Source organism: Fimicolochytrium jonesii (assembly GCF_025526975.1).
Source record: "Fimicolochytrium jonesii strain JEL569 chromosome Unknown EV422scaffold_2, whole genome shotgun sequence".
NCBI classification, from domain to species: domain Eukaryota; kingdom Fungi; phylum Chytridiomycota; class Chytridiomycetes; order Spizellomycetales; family Powellomycetaceae; genus Fimicolochytrium; species Fimicolochytrium jonesii.
This window is the reverse complement of record NW_026515669.1, coordinates 951259-971996: the sequence shown is the minus strand read 5'-3', so window position 1 is coordinate 971996 and position 20738 is coordinate 951259. Positions and strand designations below refer to the sequence as shown.

The following is a 20738-nucleotide window of genomic DNA, read 5'->3' as shown; positions in this document are numbered from 1 at the left end:
CGTGCAATCCGCGTCTTGACGCCCGCCTTGTCCCAGGCCTTGTCCCTCGAACATGACATCCATGTGAATTGCGTCTTTGCGCTTCTTTCTCCTTCGTTCACTGCGGCACATCCGACTACAACTCTGTGGACTTCCGCATCGCATAAAAACTCTCACAGCATCGCTTCTAGCCCTACCAGATCAACTAGACTTTAGAGGCCACTCAACTGTCACTCCCAGCAATGTCGACGAACAACGTCCCAACTCCGTCCATCTCCGCCGAGGGCGACCCGGACAAGATTGTACTTTTCGGTGACTCGCTGACCCAGTTCTCGCTCGACCCGCTCAATTCCGGCTGGGGCTCAATCGTGGCCAACGCCTATGCTCGGAAGCATGATATCCTTAACCGCGGCTACAGTGGCTATAACACCGAATGGGCCAAGCACATCCTCCCGTCGGTTTTGGCGCCGTTGAATCCCTCAAAACTGGCGCTGGTCATCATTTTGCTAGGCGCAAACGATTCCGCACTCAAGGGTTCCAACAACCAGCACGTTACCGTAGAAGACTACCGTTCGAACCTCAAACAAATCATTCAAACAATCCGCGCCTTCTCCTCAACCACCCGCATCCTGCTCATATCCCCTCCCGTAGTCCATGAGGCCAAGTGGGCCCAGTATCTCGTCGAAAGATGGGGCCCCGCAGCGATCAGCAACCACACGGTCAAAGAGACACGGCGATACCGGGACGCATGCATCGAGGTCGCGCGCGAGACGCAGGTACCGGTGCTGGATACGTGGGCCAGCACATGTTTCGGCGGCAAATCGACAAACAAGGGCAGCGAGGAGGTGGTGTATGATGTGGACGTGGCTAGCGAGATGCTGAGTGATGGGATTCATCTGAGCGCGGCGGGAAATAGTGTGTTGGGGCGGGAGGTGTTGAAGAAGATCAAGAAGGAGTGGAAGGAGCTGGATTGGGAGAAGGTTAACTTGAAGTGGCCTTTGTATGACACTATTGATGTTAAGGACGTACCAGCATGCTTGTTTCGTGCGTGAGCGATAGAGGACGCAGTGTTGAGTCTCACCGATATGGCGTATCCATGTGTAGATGTAGATGGGCTTTTCTCGTCTTACTTTTCAACAATAACGATTCGCAACGGACATCTGTTCTCCCACTCGTTTATCCCAAATCATAATAGTTGATAAGCATGTCTGTGACTGGAGTGAAACTTGTTCACATCCCGCACGGTCGCATCCAGATTCCAATACAGTCCAAAAGAGGACATGCTAATTCATGAGAAATCGGAGTCTCGGGGCTTCATCGGTGGCTATCCCTATAGAACGCGTATCCATATCCATTTTATACTCGAAACGCGTCGCATTCCTGGTCCCTTCTGCGTCTTACAGAAGCACTTACAACCGGACTGGCAACTGGGAGCGAATTGATGAGGGCATCCCGAGTTACGGACACTTCCTGCTTCTCTCAAAAGGTCCACGAGCCGATCGCTCGTCACCACAATCATGCCCCTCACCTGAAACCATGCACGCACATAAGAGAATAGGGCCCGAACGACGATGCGATTGTTTGAAACTCATCAAAAATGTATTAATGTGTCAACGATATCCAAGATATCATGAGTGCGATATAAAAACAGAAGCAAAAACGAAAATATACAGGTAGGGGGGGGAATCATTTCGTGTGTGAAATGGGTAGGGTATTGGATAGGCGGGGGAGCTAACTAAGCATGATGATGTGCGCGAAGATGGGAGAATGCCGACGAGGTAACCGTTTACAACTCCTCCTTGACTTCGATCTTGCCCTCGGCGCTTCCGGGAGAGTACATACGGTCCTTGATGGGCTGCACGTATTGCTCGTGGATACGGTCGACGAAACCCTTGCCCTCAGCTTCGGCAGCAACGTTGGTTGCCTTGGCGCCGGCGGACTTTACCGACGCGGATGCGGCCTTGGCGTTGGCAGCGGCGACGTTAGTTGCCTTGGAGGCAGCCGATGCGGCGGATGCGGATGCGGCCTTGGCGTTGGCAGCGGCGACGTTAGTTGCCTTGGAGGCAGCCGATGCGACGGATGCGGATGCGGCCTTGGCGTTGGCAGCGGCGACGTTCGTTGCCTTGGAGGCAGCGGAGGCGACGGATGCGGTCGCCTCTTCAGCTGCAATCTGGGCAGCGTTGCCAGCGTTCTTGACGGAACCGACGACGGTGTCGACCACCCGACCAGCTGCGTCTGTAGCTGTGGAGTAGGCCGAAGCTGCTGATGCCGCAGCGGCGTTTGCTGCATAGCGAGCGCTATCGGCTGCGTTGTTGGCTGCTTCAGAGGTCCTGTCAACAACGGTTTTGGCACCAGTGCCCTCGTAAACCCATTCGGCGGCCTCGCCGCTCAACTTCAACACACGGCCGAAACCACGGGACTCGCCCTTGAGCTTGGGGACAAAGACGGAAACGACACCGGCGTCGAGCTTGGCGTCGGCGTTCTCCTCATCGGCGTCGGAGGGGAAGCTGAAAGAGGCGTCGTAGAAGCGGGGAATGCAGAGAGGGCTGGGCTTGGTGGTTCCGGGGACGTTGGGGCACTTGCGCTCACCCTTGATGCGAAGGGTACCCTTGTTGGAAATGACCTCAACCTCACGGGTGTGAAGGCCGGGGACGTCCATGGCCAACACGTACTGGTCCTCGTCCTGCTTCAGGTAGATGCCGCGGGAAAGGGTCTCCTTGGCGAGGGTGGTGGTGTAACCGACATCGGAGGCGATCTCATCGAAAGCACGGAGGAGCTCGTTCACGACACCAGAGTTCTGCACGTCATCAGCGGTGGCCTTGGCGGTCGCGACGGGGTGGGAGTTTGTGACTGCGTCGGCGCCCTTGGAAGCGCTGTATGCGATGTGGTTGTACTTGTCTTGCAGTGCAAGGCGAAAGCGTTCCGTTGCTGATGGCGCAACAGGGGCGACATCTTCGTGAGACTTGCTAGTGCCGGGGATGAGCCAGAAAGCGTTGGCTTGGGTGGCAACGCAGCCAGTGGCGGCAAGAGCGTAGATGACAGAGCGAGTGGAAGGCATTTTGAGATGTGTTGGTTTGGGTGAGGTGAACGTGAAAGAGTTGCGGAAAGAGCGTCGGGTATTGGTTTTGGTGTATGTGTGTTGTAGTAGCGGGTTTTCCGAGAACCCTGGCCTGCTTTTATACGCAGCGCAAGAGGCCTGTGTGCCGAGGAAGGCCAGTCTCGAAGGCTCTGTGGTGCGGGTGTTGTCATCATCGGTCAACGGACAGCGTCATTGTGTGCGCCCCAGGATGTGTGGCTCCGTCATCGTTATTGGGGACACGTCAACTTTCACCCTGTCCTGTAGGACGACGACACTGACGGGCGGGAATCACGAGAAAACTGAAAACGACCGAGTCGGGAGGGATAATTGGCGTTCCCTTGCGGCCGTCGGATGATGTTGTTCATACGTCAACTTTGGCTCCCAGCTTGTCCGCATGCGGCGCTGCATATGGGGGGCCAGGGCATGCTTATTACGGGGGCTAACCAAACCCCCATGCATCCTCCACTGCAAAGATCAAGTTTGCAAGGCTTGGATTGCGAGCCGGCGAGTCCCAAGCCCCTTCATGGCTTTGCAGCGTTGACGTCATGCCCCATATTCAAAGAGGCCACGTTGGCTCGTGCTTTCAGGAGGCCCTTTTCCATGATATCTGTCGTTATTGCAAATGGTTTAAAACGCTCCTACATATACCTCATCATTTACCTGGACACGGGTTTTCGGGACAAGGCAGTCGAGCCTCGAAGGTAGCACGTCCTGGAATTTGGAATCTCCTTAACCCTAATACCAAACTTGTCCACACTGATGACCCCCTTATACAGCGTTCGCATTACCGTATTTTCGGGCTTGCTTTGCCGGGCGCGTGGCCGGTATGCTTTACATGCTGTGAGCCCTTACATCATATACTCACTCAGGCGGTGCCCTCCGCTCTTTTTTTGGCCGATAGTAATTGAGACTTTTAGTATGGGCTATGAAGTCTGGGCAGACATGTCTTACCCAGTCTGAGAAGAGCATATGCTTGAAGCCAGCGATTCCGGCTTGGGTTTATGATTTGCATTTTGCCGAGGACACCATGCATACTATATGATACAGTATGCAGGAGTGCGCCAGTTCGCATATCAGTACATCAGCGGTAAAAGCCAGATGTCTTTTCACAATCGATTCACCGCACGCTTCAAATGCTACCATAAGTCCATCAATCTGGTTTCGCCAAAGCTCAAACTCGACCTCTCTTCGCAATGTTGAGCCGCTTCTTTGCCGCCGGCTTGTCCGGATCATGCACAATTCGATCAAATGATTTATTACACTGCGAGCTTAACGAGATCTGGCATCCACGGAGTATGGGCCCACATAGTTGATCGACTAAGTATGAAATATACTGCCTGTTCCGTAACACCCATGCTTAATGAGGTTCTACCCCTCACGACGACCAACGCCTCTCATACCGTACTCTCGGCATTGTTCACCAATTGCTCCTGGTACATTCAAGCTTGTGGGCTTGGTGAGCGGCCCCGTTCCTCAAAATCCGGACGCGGAGAGAGACTACGGCGGCCAGTTCCTGGAGAGTGCCTTCCATTGTCCTCCCTGTCAACAGGCTCCGCATGCCGACTTCCGTTCTCATTACCATCCCTTTCCTCGCGCTTGGCAACAACGTCCCGGTCTCGGGACTCCCGGATAGGAGACCTGGGAGGAGACCTGCGACGAGGAGACCGGGAACGCCCTCGGCGAGGAGGGGGGGAACCACCACGTCCACCCTCATACCGCCATCCACGACCGGGAGTGTTCTTAGCCCACTGTGAATTCGTTCGAAAATAGCGGTAAGACGACCGAGTCTTAATCCGATACGCTTTGCTGATCGGAAATCGTACCTGAACGTTCAAAGGGTAGCCGTCAACTTTTCGCCCTTGCATTTCATAGTAAGCATCCTCAGCATCTCTAGGATCCTCAAATTCAACAAATGCATAACTAATTGCATATGGAGTCGGGTAAAATCAAATTGCCGGCGTTAGTCGGAGTGGGACAGTTGGGGTTACCAGTCGAACGTGGAATCTGTGCTGATAAGTTGCCAACGGTGAGCGCTCAATAAACTTACGGGTTTGAGTTCGCTCCCCTGGGAGCAGGAATATCACAGCGCACTGGTGTTCGTACGATCGATATGGAAGATGGAAGGGAGGCGGGAAGATATGGAAGGAGATCGGTTCTTGGTTAGACATACTTCTCGCGGATTACGGGAGAAAGAACACAGAGGCTCGAAACTTGCCTAGTCGCCCATATCTGGAAGGAGATCGGTTCTCGGTTAGACATACGGGTCACGGGAGGAACTACACAGAGGCTCGACACTTGCCTTTCAAATTCGTAAGCAAGATCCTTTGCACGAGTGCGGCCGCTGATTCCAGCGACGAAAAGCGTCGTTCTCCTGCTCATATTGTATTCGGAACAGTCCTCTGTATGTCCTCAGAATCTACACAAGTTGCAGAATGTGCAAGCGCAAAAGGGTTAGCATCCAGCATTTGGATGCGGATCGATTTCGCGGTCACGTGACGGGTCAGTTAAACCTAGGGCTATTAAGTCAAGAACGCGTGTGCACACTGCAGCGGAGTTCTTTTGGCAGTACTCGGCCTTTGTCCAGATCCAGGCCAACGTTTCCGCCAATACTCAGCGACAGTCGTTGCACTCACCCTTTCTTTGCGCTGGTAGCAACCTACTGAAAACTACTTGCTGTGTAGACGACTCCTTGTCTTATTGTAATGACGAACTCAAGGCCGCGCACCGGCGCGGCCACGGCCACGACGGGGCCTACTGCCGTCTCGTCGTATATTTCCAGCACTCTGCCTGCCGACCCGAAAGCAGACGAGCGGCTATGCTGGATTCGCAAAAAGCTGCACTCTGGTTTGATGATCGAATTCGAAAAGCCGCAGCCCGGACCAGGCGGTCCTGCGCAGGATCTGTTCTGGGATTGCTTGGAGCACAACAATAGAGAGAACCTGCAAATTATCATGGACTTTCTCGAAGATCGTGTCAGGAAGGGCGATCATGCCTCCGCTCTTATGGTCTGGGCTGAGAGCTATACGCCGAAAGATGAATTGCCCGCAGATGCATCTACGACGGATGGTGAAAACGTTACGAGTACTGCTGAGGATGCCAGCACTGGGGAGGCGGTGGAAGCACCAGCTGGCGAGCTTACCGATGCAATTTCAGGTAAGGATTCTCGTCAGAAATGGATTCAAAAGGGATGTTGTTTCGCTGAACGTTACTGTGGTTAGATCCCGAAACGGCACCATCGCAGGCTGCAACGGAGGTGAGTTACATTGGGGGACCAAAGCAATGCGAGATCCGCTGACTCAAGCTGTGAACGCAGGAACCACAACCCATAAATGATGGGATTGCGGCCGATATACCTTCCGAGGAGCAGACTCTCGAGCAAAGTGCCCCAACGCAGAGCACCGATAAACCAGCGGAGCCACCGAGCTCGACGCCAGTGCGCGAAGCGTATCGTCTGTTCATGTGCACACAGGAATGTCCTGATCAGTTAACGGAGGTGAACTCGGTATACTTTTTGAGGAATAAGCCTGGTGCTATTCCCATCCCATCCAGTCCTGAAGGTGAAGGGCACAGAATTGCCGTACCAAACCCAAAAATTGCGTGCTGACTGATGTTGATCTCTTAGATGCGGAACACAGTCTTTCGTCATGGCTGGAGATTGGCCACTTTTCTGCGCATGCATTGCTGATGCTTGAACATGTTCTTTCGGAAGTGTATCTCCCACTTCTCAGCCAGGCGGATGCGCCAGGAGTCGCTGGCGAGCAGCACGCAACTGCGCCTGGATTGGGGGCTAGATCCGAATTCATCTCCGGATTGCAGAAATTTGCTAGTCAAATATCACACACTGTGCAACAAGTCGCCAGCGAGACGAGATTGAAAATCCCGGAGGAGCTGGGATCCCTGGAGGGCCTAGAGGACGTTACCGAGGCGTCCAAAGACACAAAGCTGGTGGCCTCATTGGAAAGCCTCGCAGATGAGTGGATAGAAACAGTCACGATCTCGCTTGCGAAGGAAGCCAAGAAAACTCCAATCGGAGAGGTATGCACCTCCTATGAAGATTAATTTGCAATACCCACATTGACGATTTGATTTCAGGGTCCGTTGGCAGAGATCGAATTTTGGCGGGATCGCAATGCCGCACTGTCCACGCTCCATGAACAGCTCAATATGCCGATTGTGCATAAAATCCAACAAATCCTGGCCAAAGCACAATCGCCTGGATCGTCGACTCTCGATTTCCAACTGCAGGAGCTCACGAAGTTTTACACTGAAGCAAAGGACAATGTGAAGTTTTTGTCGACCCTCGAGCGGCACTTCAAAAATATTCTCACGGGGAGCCTTACCAGTGTTCAGGACTCTTTGCCAAGTCTTCTGAATGCTATTCGCATGGTGTGGATTATATCTAGGCATTACAACCGGGATGAGCGGATGGTGCCTCTGATGGGAAGAATAGCGTGGGAGCTCGCCAACAAAGTAGCGCACGTGGTGGACATCCACAAAATATTCCGAGAGCCTCCTGCGGATGCCAAAACAAAGATCGTCGATGCGAAGGAGTTACTAGAGAGCTGGAGACGAACCTACTTTGCGGTTCGAGAGCGCATCGAGCAGTCGGGCCGGGATCAGCGGTGGGAATTCGACCGCAAGCGATTGTTTGAGCAGACCGACTACATGGCTCTTCGCTGCGCTGATCTATTCAAAATTGCGGAAGTTATGGAGCAGTTTTACAGCATCTTTGGGCCAGAGCTAAAAGCTGTAACCGGCGATCCTCAACAGATCGACGAGGTCATCAAGCGCGTTGAGAATCTTGTGGTTCCTTTCGAATCGGCACCCTTTGACGTATTCTCCAAACCACACCAGAACGCATGGGAACTGCTAATGACGAGATTCCGGGAGCAGATCCTCCAGATTGAAGATATGGCGCGACAATTCATCGACGCGAGCTTCAAGAAGTTGAGATCTGCCGAGGGTGCATTTGACTTGCTGCAAAACATCAAGAACATCAAGTCGAGAGAATCCATAAATGCCCAGTTGATGGGCAAGTGGTACGAAATTCTTGATCAATATGCACGTGAAGTCGACATCATTGATGAAATCTTCCGCAACCATAAGTACGTTTCTGTATATTGCTTTGCCGACATGAGATCACGTCATGGCTGACTCTGCCTTTTCCAATCACTTAGAGACAATCCTCCGTGCACAAAAAACCAACCAAGAGTGGCTGGGGCGATCGCCTGGTCTAGAAGCCTGTTCGCCCGGATCAAGAAGACGATTGTCCGGTTTCAATCGCTGCAAGGTGAGGAAGATGGAGCATCTCAATTCGAGGACATTTGAAATTAACAAACCTACCTACAGAGATGCTTGTCAGTGAGCAGGGAAGGGCCGTCACGAAGAAGTACCTGGGCGTTGCAAAGGCTATGCGCACTTACGAAGAGCAGGTATGCGCCTTGCCATCCAGAAACTGATTTGCATCTCGTTAATGAACTGACACCCGGATCTTAGCTTTATGCACAATGGTGTGTGTCGGTGGAGGCCAACTCCTTGCAATACTTGAAATCGCACATCCTCTATAAGGTGGTCGGATCCAATGCCTACCTCGGCGGCGGCCATGGCAATACTCTTGCGATAACCGGACCGGATATGGGAGGCAAGGGTGATAGTGCGGAAAGGGTGTTTGTCAATTTCCGCCCAGAGCTGCGAGATTGCATTCGGGAAACCAAGTACTTGGACAAAATGGGGCTAGTCGTTCCTGAAGCTGCACTGAATGTTGCTTTGCAAGTGAGTCTTCCTGCTCTTCATGTCCTTGAGACTCCACTTGTTTGGCTGACGCATCCGTTCTCTGTAGGAAGATAAATACCATACGTATGTTGAGAACCTGAACAGCATGCTGAATAGCTACAATGCCATTCTTGATGTTCTCGACGGTGCGGAGCGAAAGCTTCTCTATGCGCACATTACGGAGCTCAAGCGGGTGATGAAGCCCGGGTTCACGCGACTGAACTGGAACTCGCTCGGCATACCGGAGTTCATTCATCGATGCAATACGGTACGGCAGTCAACGAAGTCTTGGCAGCGATGAAAGCTATTCTAATGTGATCTATCGATTAGGAAATCAACAAGTTCACCTCCATGGTGAATCAAGTCAGAAAAACATCAGCCAACATTTCCAGCGCCATCAACCTGATCTCCAAGGCGACGCTTATCAGAGAACCACCGACCGAGGAGATTATGGACGCCCACGTGAGTTGCTGTATGCATTCTGCGAGTGGCTCCATCCTTCTGCTCAAAACTTGGACAACCTCTAGGAGTTTTTCGACTTCGAACATAAAAATCGGACCAATGTGCTAGAGACTGTCGCGCTCAAGTACGCGAGTGTCGGACCCTTGCTCATAAAAATGGAATCCTTAGTGGCTGGAACGAATACGGGGAAAAGCAAAGCTCTCAAGGAGTATTATGCACACTGGGAGCGAAAGATTTTCATGGCTTTGAACTATGTAAGCGGGAGTGTCAATAGGATGTCAGGCGCTATGCTATGCTAACGGTGGGATTTTAACAGATGGTACTGAACAACATGCAAATATTGGAGAGCTTGTTGACAACTTCCCCCAACCGGAAGGCCAAAAAGATAGGAGCCTTAGTAGGCATCACCGCTATGGGCAGGGCGCGACGGACCGCACCGCTTTTCAAAGTGAACGCCTCCCTATCCGCCCCGGAGATCGTCATCTCGCCTCTTTCCGGGGAAATCTACAAAATGATGGTCAAACTGGCACGCTCCATTGTGGATTCAACGAAAATGTTCTATCGATGGATGAACGGGACATGTATTTTGACCCCACCCCAGAAGGCAGCAGAAGACGAGGAGCCTATCATCTTCAGCTTTCATTCGGACATTATCGCGAATCAGAGCATCATCGCAATGATTGGGTCTCTCAATTCAAGCATTACGCGCACCTTTGGCAGCCTCAATGCATGGCTGGACTCGTGGCGAAAGTATCGCCCACTGTGGAAAGTTGACAAGGTTAGGAGAGCTATATCTACTCGATATTTTTTGTCTGCTAATCTTTGGTCGTTTCGAAGGTTATTACTTTGGAGAAATTTGCCCAAAAGAAACCCTCCGTCATTAGTTATGATGAGAAGCTGGCCTTTTACTCGAAACTAGCTTCCGATGTGGATTCCCATCCCAGTGTCAAGGACCTCGATTTCATCCGAATCAGTTCGCTGCCGCTGCAAGCAGCCATTCATCAAGAGGCTCAAGGGTGGATTGAATCTATAGGTCTGTACTCGAAGAGCCATTACAATCGATGAGTGAACGATGATACTGACTTTTCCATCAGGGAAACATCTGAATACTCTCGCTTTGACTGGACTCACTCAGGTGCAAGAGAAGATCGCCAAATATGAAGAGGAATTGCAGACCGACCCGCAAACATTAGACGATCTTACATTTGTGTTGAATGTCCTCGCGGATATCAGAGCTGCCTCGGAAGATGTGGAAATACAGTATCGAAACGTCATGGAAGCGTATCGTACTCTGGAAATGTACGGTATCCAAACGAATCCAGCGGAAATGGAAGCGGGGAGGTCCTTACCGGAAACATGGAAATACATGCTGGTTCGGGCGAAAGAAGTCGATGACGGGCTCGTCGCCGTCAAGCAGAAGTTCACCGATGCTACTGAAGAGCAAGTGAGGAGCTTCCGTGCGGATTTGAGAAAATTCAAAGACGATTTCATGATCAACGGTCCTGGCGCGGTGACTTCCGATATGGATCGCGGCTTGGAGCTCCTACAAGGGGCAAAAGAAGCAATTGCCACCTTCCATACACGGAAAGAAGACCTTGTTCGTGGTGAGAAGTTGTTTAACCTCATCATAACTTCGTATCCGGAGCTTCACGAGCTCGAAACCGAAGTGAAGGAGCTGGACAAAATTTACACTCTTTACACGGAGGTGAAAGAAGCAATCTCTTCATGGTCAACGACATTGTGGGCAAACCTCGATGTGAGCATCTTGACCAAGGGGATGGAAACATTCGCCTTGCGGCTGAAAAAATTGCCTAAAGAATTGAAGCAACTGGCTCCATACAATGTGGTCGCCGAGAAGATTGTGACTTTCAAGGATTCCATCCCACTCTTTGCTGACCTGAAGAACGAGGCATTGCGCCAGCGTCATTGGAAAAAGCTGATGGAGATCACCGGCAAAACCTTCGATATGAATCCTGAAACTTTTACGCTGGAGAAGCTTTTCGGCATGAACCTGCACGAACACGCCACTGCAATCGGAGAGATTGTTGCCGGTGCAATGAAGGAACTGAGCATCGAAAATGGGATCAAGGAGGTTGAGAACACATGGAAAAACCTCAAATTCACGATCGTCAAGTATACGAAGGGCACCGAAGATCGGGGATTTATTCTGGGAGCAATCGACGACATTATTCTGACCCTCGACGATAATGCCATGTCCTTGCAGTCCATGGGCGCATCTCGCTTCGTGGCCGCGTTCTTACCCGCCGTACAAGAATGGGAAAAGGTGCTTTCTCACATTGGGGAAGTCCTGGAAGTATGGATGGTTGTTCAAAGGCGTTGGATGTATCTGGAATCCATCTTCATAGGTTCAGGTGACATTCGAATGCAACTTCCAGAAGAAGCTGCTCGTTTTGACCGCATCGACAAGACCTTCAAGAAGCTGATGGCCGATACAGCAAAGCATCCTCAAGTGCTGGAGGCTTGCAAGGCAGAAGGTCGGCTCCCATTGCTTCAAGGGCTTTCAAACGATTTGGAAGGTTGTCAAAAGTCTTTATCGGACTATCTGGAATCGAAGCGAAACGCATTTCCTAGGTTCTTTTTCATCTCAGATGAGGAGCTCTTGTCTATTCTGGGCAGCCACGATCCAAAAAACGTTCAAGAGCATATCATCAAAATGTTCGACAACGTCTTGAAGCTGAATTTCGGGACGGGTAAGAACGAGAAGGCTGTCATGGGCATGTCGTCTTCCGAAGGGGAGAATCTCGATTATCGCCGCATCATCCCTGTTGAAGGAAGGGTGGAGGAATGGATGAGTCTCGTGGAAGCAGAGATGAAGAAATCAAACCGAACCATTCACAAAGAGGCCGTCTATTATTACCCAGACATGGACAGGCTTGACTGGATCCTGAAGTATCAGGGCATGGTGGCTCTTGCGGGCTCCCAAGTCTGGTGGACCTGGGAAGTGGAAGACGTCTTCCAAAAAATCAAGGCGGGAAACAAGCTTGCGATGAAAGCGTACTCGAAAAGATTGGGCGAGCAATTGGACAATCTTGTCGTGAAGGTCCGTTCCGATCTTAGTGGAAACGATCGAAAGAAGCTCAACTCTCAGATAATCATCGACGTTCATGCGCGGGACATCGTTGACCGATTTGTGCGCGACTCGATCATGGACGAGAACGAGTTTGAATGGGAATCTCAGCTCCGGTTCTACTGGGATAAATCCGTAGATGAACTACAAGTCAAGCAATGTAACGGCGTTTTCGACTATGGTTACGAATACATGGGTTTGAACGGCCGATTGGTGATCACCCCTTTAACGGATAGATGCTACTTGACGCTCACCCAGGCCCTATCCATGAAGCTGGGAGGAGCTCCGGCTGGACCTGCTGGGACAGGGAAAACGGAGACAGTCAAAGACCTGGCGAAGGCTCTTGGCTTGCTTTGTATGGTTACAAACTGTGGAGAAGGAATGGACTACCAGGCGATGGGAAAGATTTTTGCTGGCCTGGTGCAGACCGGTGCTTGGGGATGCTTTGATGAGTTCAATCGCATTGAGCTTGCTGTACTATCTGTCATCTCGGCGCAGATCAAGACAATTCAGAATGCTCTGGTTTCGAATCTGAAAAGATTTCAATTCGAGGGAAACGAGATTGTTCTGGACAGGAGGACCGGTATTTTCATCACGATGAACCCTGGATACGCTGGACGTACGGAGTTGCCCGATAATCTGAAGGCACTCTTCCGGCCCGTAGTCATGGCAGTACCTGATTTGGAGTTGATCTGCGAGATCATGCTATTCTCTGAAGGGTTTACCCTCGCAAAAAGCCTTGCAAAAAAGATGGTGGTTCTTTATAAGCTGGCCAAAGGTCAACTGTCGAAGCAACATCATTACGACTTTGGATTGAGGGCTTTGAAATCGGTTCTGGTAATGGCTGGCTCTCTGAAGAGAGGTTCCCCAAACTTGAACGAGGATGTAGTCCTGATGCGGGCGTTGCGCGACATGAACTTGCCGAAATTCGTGTTCGATGACGTGCCGTTGTTTCTGGGTCTAATCACTGATCTATTCCCTGGACTGGATTGCCCGCGAGTGCGATACCCCAATTTCAACGATGCCGTAGAAGAGGTACTTGCGGAAAATAACTATGTTATGGTCGCCGAGCAAGTAGACAAGGTTGTGCAGCTTTACGAGACGATGCTCACAAGGCACACCTCGATGGTGGTCGGCCCAGCAGGGGGAGGAAAATCTGTTGTGATTGACACCCTTGCGAAGGCGCAAACGAAGCTTGGGCTAGCCACCAAGCTTTACACGTTGAACGCGAAAGCGGTGACCGTCGCCGAGTTGTATGGTGTGTTGGATCCTGTCACAAGAGACTGGACTGACGGATTGCTCTCGAATATTTTCCGCGAGGTGAACAAGCCGACGGACAAGAAAGAAAGGAAATACATCGTCTTTGATGGGGACGTGGACGCGGTTTGGGTGGAAAATATGAACTCTGTGATGGATGACAACAGATTACTTACGCTACCCAATGGAGAACGCATACGCCTTCAGAAGCACGCCGCTCTGCTTTTCGAAGTGGGAGATCTGCAGTACGCGAGTCCGGCCACAGTGTCTCGATGCGGAATGGTCTATATGGATCCCAAGAATCTGGGATATCGGCCCTACTTTGAGCGCTGGGTCAATGCACGACCCAACACAGCCGAGAGCACCTTACTCACGCAGCTCTTCAACAAGTATGTCCCAGCTTGCATTGAATATGTGTTGGAAGGGACGTTTGGAGGCTTCGTGGCGGAAACCTTGAAAAGAGTGATTCCTGTGACATCACTAGCAATGACTTCGCAACTCTGCGCTATGTTGGATGTCCAGCTTACTGATAGCAAACTATTCGCTCAAGAAGCCGTGCTGGAAGGGCTCTTCATTCAGTCTGTTATATGGTCGGTCGGGGCCAGTCTGGTTGAGGAAGATCGAAACAAGTTTTCCGAGGGGGTCAAGAAACTATCAGAGTTGCCTCTTGTGCACACAGCGGCCGCCATAGCGGCCGGCCAGCTTCCTGGCAATGACAAATCTCTCTTCGATTATCGCTTCGATGTAAGTGAGCTTCAATGGATGTCATGGAGCAGCTACGTTCCCGCTTATGAGCACAATCGGTCGCAAGCGTTTCACGAGATTCTCGTCCCAACAATGGATACTGTGCGGCACTCGTGGCTTCTGGAGGAGCTCGTTGCCTTGAAACGGCCGGTACTCTTTGTTGGTGAAGTTGGCACCTCCAAAACCGTCACGCTACAGAAGTTTCTTCGGCAATTACCAGCAGACAAGAACTTCGTCCTCAACATCAACTTCTCTTCTCGGACGAGTTCTCTGGATGTGCAGAAGAATCTGGAAGCAAACGTGGAGAAACGTACGAAAGACACGTATGGCCCTCCGGCCAACAGGCGAATGATCGTTTTCGTTGATGACTTAAACATGCCGGCAAAAGACACGTACGGCACCCAGCAGCCTATTGCGCTTCTCAAACTGTTGATAGAGCGCGGAGGTCTTTACGACAGAGGAAAGGAGCTCAACTGGAAAAACTTGAAAGATGTTCAATTCATCAGTTCAATGGGCACCCCGGGTGGTGGCCGAAACGACATCGACATCCGCTTTGCTTCTTTGTTTTGTGTCTTCAACATCACTTTCCCGAAAGAAGCTAGTCTCCACCGCATCTACTCCGGAATTCTGCAAGGACATGTCGCGCCTTTCTCTGAAGAGATACAAGTGGTTGCCAACAAGCTCACTCCAATCACGTTGAAGTTATATTCAGAGATTGTGAAAAGTCTGCTACCAACCCCCAGCAAATTTCACTATATCTTCAATTTACGAGACATATCGCGAGTATACGAAGGCCTGTGCTTAGCAACCCCAGATCATTTCACCGAAGGGAAGCACTTTGTACGGTTATGGCGAAACGAGGTTCTACGGGTTTTCAACGACCGACTCGTCAACGATACCGACCGCACTTACGTCAACAAGATGATCAATCGCTTGATCTTAGACAACTTTGAGTCTTGCGAGGAATATGCGACTCGAAACCCGAGCTTATTTGGTGATTTTCGGCATGCACTTCATGAAGAGGCCGCTCGCCTGTATGAAGATCTCCTCGATTTCACTGCGGTCAAGTCTATCTTCCAAGAGATACTGGAAGAGTACAATGACAGATTCAACAAGATGAACCTTGTGCTTTTTGAGGATGCCTTGGAGCACGTTACAAGAATTCAGAGAGTGATTCGACTGAGGAGAGGTCACGCGCTACTTGTCGGAGTGGGAGGCTCCGGCAAACAGTCACTGACCAAACTCGCTGCATTTGCTGCCGGATGCAGCGTGTTTGAAATCGCTTTGACACGAGGATACGGAGAGACGGAGTTCCGCGAATCTTTGAAAGCCTTATACTCGCAGCTTGGGGCGGGTACGAAAACCGTATTCTTATTTACGGATGCTCACGTGGTCCAGGAGAGCTTCCTGGAGCTCATCAACAACATGTTGACCACGGGTATGGTACCTGCTCTATACGAGGACGACGAGAAGGAAGCGCTACTGGGGTCCATCCGCGATGAGGCAGCGAAACATGGGGTCTCTCAGACAAAAGAAAGTCTCTGGCAGTATTTCGTGAGTAAATGTTCGGACAATCTCCATGTCGTGCTTTGCATGTCGCCCCAAGGCGATAGGCTAAGAGAGAGATGTCGATCTTTCCCCGGCATTGTCAACAACACGATGATCGATTGGTTCCCACCATGGCCAGAGCAGGCCTTGTTGTCGGTGGCAGACGCTTTTTTGAGGGAGGATTTAGTGCCACCAGAGCACCGACCTGCCATCGTGCAGCACATGGTGGCCGTGCATCTTTCTGTCGGGGAGATGAGTGCCGAGTTCTTACAGAAATACAGACGCGCAAACTACGTCACCCCGAAGAACTACCTCGACTATGTCAATACGTACAATCGATTACTGCAGGAAAATCGGGAGTCAAACTCCCGATCATGCACTCGTTTGGAATCAGGTCTCGGTAAACTGGAAGAATCCAGTCGACAGCTGGATGTGCTGAATGTCCAGTTGGCAGAGCAGAATATTGCCGTGAAAGAGAAGACCGAGGCGTGTAACAAGCTTCTGGAGGTCATCACAAGCAGCACGAAACAAGCTGAGGAGAAAAAGGATCTTGCCCAGAAGAAAGAGGTCGAGCTCGATGCACAAAATACGCAAATTGCAAAGGATAAGGAAGAAGCCGAAGTCGCGCTAGAGGAAGCTCTGCCTGCTCTAGAAGAGGCGCGCATTGCTCTGCAAAATCTGTCATCGTCTGAAATCACGGAGATCCGATCTTTCGCCAAACCACCCAAAGAAGTGCAGAAGGTGTGCGAGTGTATTTGCGTTATAAAGGGAATCAAAGACATTTCTTGGAAAAGCGCGAAAGCCATGATGTCTGCCACCGATTTCAAATCCTCATTACAGGCCCTAGATGTCGATGGCATTACGTCGACGCAAACTAAGGCCGTAAAGGGGATCCTCAAGGAGATGGACGTCTCACTGCAGCGGATGACTGAAATTTCGGCAGCTGGCGCGGGGCTGCTGAAGTTTGTTTTGGCAGTCATGGGTTACTGCAGCGTAGCCAAGACAATTGCACCAAAACGAGCGGCCGTTGCAACGCTTGAGAAAAATCTTGCCCTTTCCAAAAACGAGTTCGAGAAGATTACCCGAGAACTAAAACGCCTCAATGAGCAGTTAGGGTCATTGCAAGAGCAGTTTCAAAAGGCCAAGGAGGAGCAATTGGAGCTCCAGAAAATGGCGGAAATCATGGAACGACGACTTCAGGCAGCAGATAAGCTCATTTCCGGTCTTGGATCCGAGAGGATCAGATGGGCGAAAGATCTGGAGTCACTAAAAGCGCAGCGTATTCAGCTTGTTGGTGACTGTTTGCTGGTCTCCGGTTTCCTCAGCTATACCGGCGCTTTCAATTGGGAATTACGGCACGAACTGATGTACAAACGATGGATGGTTGACGTCTCATCGAAAAAAGTGCCGCTCAGTGACAATTTCCGAATCGAAGGTCTTCTCGTTACGGACGTAGAGATGAGCAAATGGAGTCAAGAAGGCCTGCCTGCTGATGAACTGTCCATACAGAACGGCATCTTGACAACAAAAGCGTCTCGCTTCCCGCTATGCATTGACCCGCAGCAGCAGGCTCTCAATTGGATCAAGAGAAAGGAGGGACCAAACAATCTGAAGATTTCGTCTTTCAGTGATCCAGATTTCCTCAAGCATTTGGAAATGGCAGTGACGTATGGGTTTCCATTCTTATTCGAGGACGTCGATGAATACATCGACCCTGTTATCGACAACCTCCTGGAGAAAAACATCAAGGCTCAAGGAGCACGGCGATTCATTGTCCTCGGTGACAAAGAGGTTGACTATGATCCAAACTTCCGTTTGTACTTGACGTCCCGTTTGCCCAATCCGGTGTATACTCCGAAAATGTTCGGATCTGCGATCATAATCAATTACAGCGTTACGTTCAAAGGTCTGAGCGATCAACTGCTCAATGTTGTCGTCGGCCACGAGCGCAGGGAACTTGAGGAACAGAGAGAGCGTCTCATAGCTGAGATGAGTCAAAACAAGGGACTTCTGAAGGAACTGGAAGACACTCTGTTACGCGAACTGGCCTCTTCCACTGGTCTTATGCTCGACAACATCGAGTTGATTCGCACGTTGGAGGAGACCAAATCGAAAGCCACTGAAATCGGACAGAAGGTTGTGTTGGCCACACAGACCTCTGCCGAAGTCGAAGTATCTCGAGATGCATACAGGCCAGCTGCAAAATGCGGGGCGGTGCTCTTCTTCGTTTTGGCTGGTCTGTCAACGATCAATCCGATGTACGAATATTCCTTGGCCGCTTTCTTGGAGGTGTTCTCTGCCTCCTTACATCGTAGCAAGCCCGACGCCAATCTTTCGAAAAGGCTAGCAAAAATCATGGACACGCTGAAGTATGCTGTATACAACTATGCATGCACTGGTCTGTTCGAACGTCACAAGCTCATGTTCTCATATCAAATGAGCATGAAGTTGCTGGAAGCCGAGGGACTACTGGATGCGGCAGAGCTCAACTTCTTCTTGAAAGGAGACATTTCTTTAGAGCAACCAGCAATTGCAAAGCCGTTTGCGTGGCTGACGGATCAGGGGTGGAAGGACCTATTACGCCTCTCTTCAATCAACTCCAACTTCGCCTCTCTACCTGATGACGTCCGAAGTAACGAACTCGATTGGAGATCTTGGGTTCGCCTAGATGCCCCTGAGAACGCCGAATTCCCCATGCGCTACTCGTCCCGCCTCACAGCATTTCAAAAACTCTGCGTTCTTAGATGTTTCCGAACCGACCGTGTGTACAACGCCGTTACGAGCTTCGTCATTGAGAATATGGGGGAGAAGTATGTGATGCCCCCGGTGATCAACTATCAAAACATCTTCGAGCAATCGACACCGACGAGCCCGGTCGTTTTCATCCTCAGTCCTGGAGCCGACCCTCAGAGTGATTTACAAAAATTGGCGGAGGCGAAGGGGTTCGGAGGAAACAAGCTCAAATTCTTGTCGCTCGGTCAAGGGCAAGCACCAATTGCTCTGCAATTGTTGGAAACAGCGGTAACACGCGGGCAATGGCTAATGCTGCAAAACTGTCACCTACTCGTAGCATGGCTGCGAACGTTGGAAAAGGTGCTGGAGAAAATCGAAAAGCCGCATGTAGACTTCCGGCTATGGTTAACCACGGAGCCGACGCCTCAGTTCCCAATCGGCATCCTGCAACGCTCGCTCAAGGTGGTAACCGAACCGCCGAATGGCTTGAAACTGAACATTCGAAGCAGTTATTACAAGCTGACGGAAGACGTTCTGCAAGACTGCTTCCACGAAACTTTCAGGCCGTTGGTTTACGTCCTTGCATTCTTCCATGCTGTCGTTCAGGAGCGAGGGAAATATGGCAAAATAGGGTGGAATGTTCGATATGATTTCAACGAATCAGACTTCCGCGTATCCATGACTATTTTACAAACCTATCTCAACAAAACGGCCACAGCTAAGGAAGCCGGGAAGATCCCATGGACAACGTTGCGGTACCTGGTGGGAGAAACGATTTACGGTGGTCGCGTGACGGACGACTACGATAGGCGGGTCCTCATGACGTACTTGGACGAATATCTTGGGGACTTCCTCTTCGATACTTTCCAGCCTTTCTTCTTCTACGCCAATTCGCAAGTGCAATATAAGGTGCCCAAACATGGCACGCGTGACGATTACCTGACCTACATTGAGGGCCTTCCCCTCACCAACGCGCCAGATGTATTTGGCCTTCATCCGGACGCCGAAATCGGATACCTTACCACCGCCGTAAAGGACATGTGGATGCAATTAATCTCATTGCAACCTCGCACGGCAGAAGGTGCCGGAGGGATAAGTCGAGAGGACTTCATCGCGAATATTGCCAAGGACATACAAGCCAAACTTCCAGTGGCCTTCGATATAACACGTATTGCTAAAGCCATTGGAGTTCCATCTCCAACGCAAGTCGTCCTCCTTCAAGAGCTGGAAAGATGGAATACTCTCGTGGAGAGAATGACTTCCTCACTGAAAGACCTTGCTCGAGCTTTGAAGGGAGAGATCGGGATGAGCGCAAAGTTAGACGAGCTTGCGAACTCGCTTTTCAATGGATTGCTCCCCGGCATGTGGCGATCACTAGCGCCTCAGACCGAGAAAGGGTTAGGCGGGTGGATGGGACATTTCGAAAGACGCCACCAGCAATATTCCGATTGGATCAAAAACGGAGAGCCAGTGGTGATGTGGCTTTCTGGTTTACACGTGCCCGAAGCGTACATTACAGCTTTGGTGCAAACAACTTGCCGTAAAAATGGATGGTCTCTCGATCGCTCAACCTTGTACACACAAGTGACGCAGTACAAGGATCCCAAAGAAATCCCGGAACGACCTCCATCAGGCTGCTACATCCAAGGTCTATATTTGGAGGGTGCCGGTTGGGACACGGAGAAGAACTGTCTTGTCCGTTTGGAAACCGGCGGGCGACTTCTAGCCAGTCTTCCAATCCTGCGAATTATTCCGATAGAGACTCATCGGTTGAAACTGGTCAATACCTTCCGAACACCAGTGTACACGACGCAGCAGAGACGAAATGCGAGTGGTATTGGATGGGTCTTCGACGCAGATCTGAGCACCAGCGATCATATCAGTCATTGGGTTCTGCAAGGGGTGTGTCTCTTGCTGAACACAGACTGATTCTGACTCCCCCATTGCAACATTTCGCCGCTTGTATATGAGCATGTAAATAACGTGGACCACGATGTGAACATAAGCGCTATAGGGGAGGCTCTCGCGACATTTTCGGATATGAAAATATGCGATGTAATATGATAATATGATTCA

General features: G+C 50.8%; 4 protein-coding genes across 4 annotated transcripts; 3 read left to right on the top strand and 1 right to left on the bottom strand.

Annotated features, from left to right (window-relative positions):
- Window positions 1-20: 20 nt before the first annotated feature.
- On the top strand, window positions 21-1487 carry EV422DRAFT_514587 (SGNH hydrolase-type esterase domain-containing protein). Its single transcript, XM_053069249.1, has one exon. The coding sequence runs from the start codon at window positions 222-224 to the stop codon at window positions 1029-1031; it is 810 nt and encodes a 269-aa protein (XP_052929359.1). The 5' UTR covers window positions 21-221; the 3' UTR covers window positions 1032-1487.
- Window positions 1488-1609: 122 nt separating this feature from the next.
- Window positions 1610-2922, top strand: EV422DRAFT_145119 (uncharacterized protein). Its single transcript, XM_053064844.1, has 3 exons — window positions 1610-1979; window positions 2298-2582; window positions 2705-2922. The coding sequence occupies exons 1-3, from the start codon at window positions 1721-1723 to the stop codon at window positions 2827-2829; spliced, it is 669 nt and encodes a 222-aa protein (XP_052929358.1). The 5' UTR covers window positions 1610-1720; the 3' UTR covers window positions 2830-2922.
- Window positions 2923-4394: 1472 nt separating this feature from the next.
- EV422DRAFT_145023 (uncharacterized protein) lies at window positions 4395-5762 on the bottom strand. Its single transcript, XM_053064842.1, has 6 exons — window positions 5692-5762; window positions 5358-5474; window positions 5274-5287; window positions 5106-5148; window positions 4882-4978; window positions 4395-4806 (listed from the first exon to the last, which is right to left on the bottom strand). Exons 2-6 carry the CDS (start codon window positions 5435-5437, stop codon window positions 4498-4500), a joined length of 543 nt encoding a protein of 180 aa, XP_052929357.1. The 5' UTR covers window positions 5438-5474; window positions 5692-5762; the 3' UTR covers window positions 4395-4497.
- Window positions 5627-20660, top strand: EV422DRAFT_145217 (dynein heavy chain and region D6 of dynein motor-domain-containing protein). Its single transcript, XM_053064845.1, has 14 exons — window positions 5627-6211; window positions 6277-6311; window positions 6372-6615; window positions 6681-7093; window positions 7151-8163; window positions 8236-8348; window positions 8408-8490; window positions 8555-8830; window positions 8898-9098; window positions 9161-9292; window positions 9358-9546; window positions 9609-10070; window positions 10130-10325; window positions 10387-20660. The coding sequence occupies exons 1-14, from the start codon at window positions 5761-5763 to the stop codon at window positions 20589-20591; spliced, it is 14013 nt and encodes a 4670-aa protein (XP_052929356.1). The 5' UTR covers window positions 5627-5760; the 3' UTR covers window positions 20592-20660.
- Window positions 20661-20738: the final 78 nt, after the last annotated feature.

What these genes read in the sequence shown, in the direction of transcription:
- EV422DRAFT_514587 (XM_053069249.1), top strand. Translation starts at nt 222, where the DNA reads ATGTCGACGAACAACGTCCCAACTCCGTCCATCTCCGCCGAGGGCGAC.
- EV422DRAFT_145119 (XM_053064844.1), top strand. Translation starts at nt 1,721, where the DNA reads ATGATGATGTGCGCGAAGATGGGAGAATGCCGACGAGGTAACCGTTTA. An exon ending in CGTTAGTTGCCTTGGAGGCA is followed by an intron (nt 1,980 to 2,297) that starts GCCGATGCGGCG and finishes GCGTTGTTGGCT; the next exon opens with GCTTCAGAGGTCCTGTCAAC. An exon ending in GCTCACCCTTGATGCGAAGG is followed by an intron (nt 2,583 to 2,704) that starts GTACCCTTGTTG and finishes CTCCTTGGCGAG; the next exon opens with GGTGGTGGTGTAACCGACAT.
- EV422DRAFT_145023 (XM_053064842.1), bottom strand. Translation starts at nt 5,437, where the DNA reads ATGAGCAGGAGAACGACGCTTTTCGTCGCTGGAATCAGCGGCCGCACT. An exon ending in AGGGGAGCGAACTCAAACCC is followed by an intron (nt 4,979 to 5,105) that starts GTAAGTTTATTG and finishes ATATGCAATTAG; the next exon opens with TTATGCATTTGTTGAATTTG. An exon ending in GCTACCCTTTGAACGTTCAG is followed by an intron (nt 4,807 to 4,881) that starts GTACGATTTCCG and finishes ACGAATTCACAG; the next exon opens with TGGGCTAAGAACACTCCCGG.
- EV422DRAFT_145217 (XM_053064845.1), top strand. Translation starts at nt 5,761, where the DNA reads ATGACGAACTCAAGGCCGCGCACCGGCGCGGCCACGGCCACGACGGGG. An exon ending in AGGAGATTATGGACGCCCAC is followed by an intron (nt 9,293 to 9,357) that starts GTGAGTTGCTGT and finishes GACAACCTCTAG; the next exon opens with GAGTTTTTCGACTTCGAACA. An exon ending in CACTGTGGAAAGTTGACAAG is followed by an intron (nt 10,071 to 10,129) that starts GTTAGGAGAGCT and finishes GTCGTTTCGAAG; the next exon opens with GTTATTACTTTGGAGAAATT.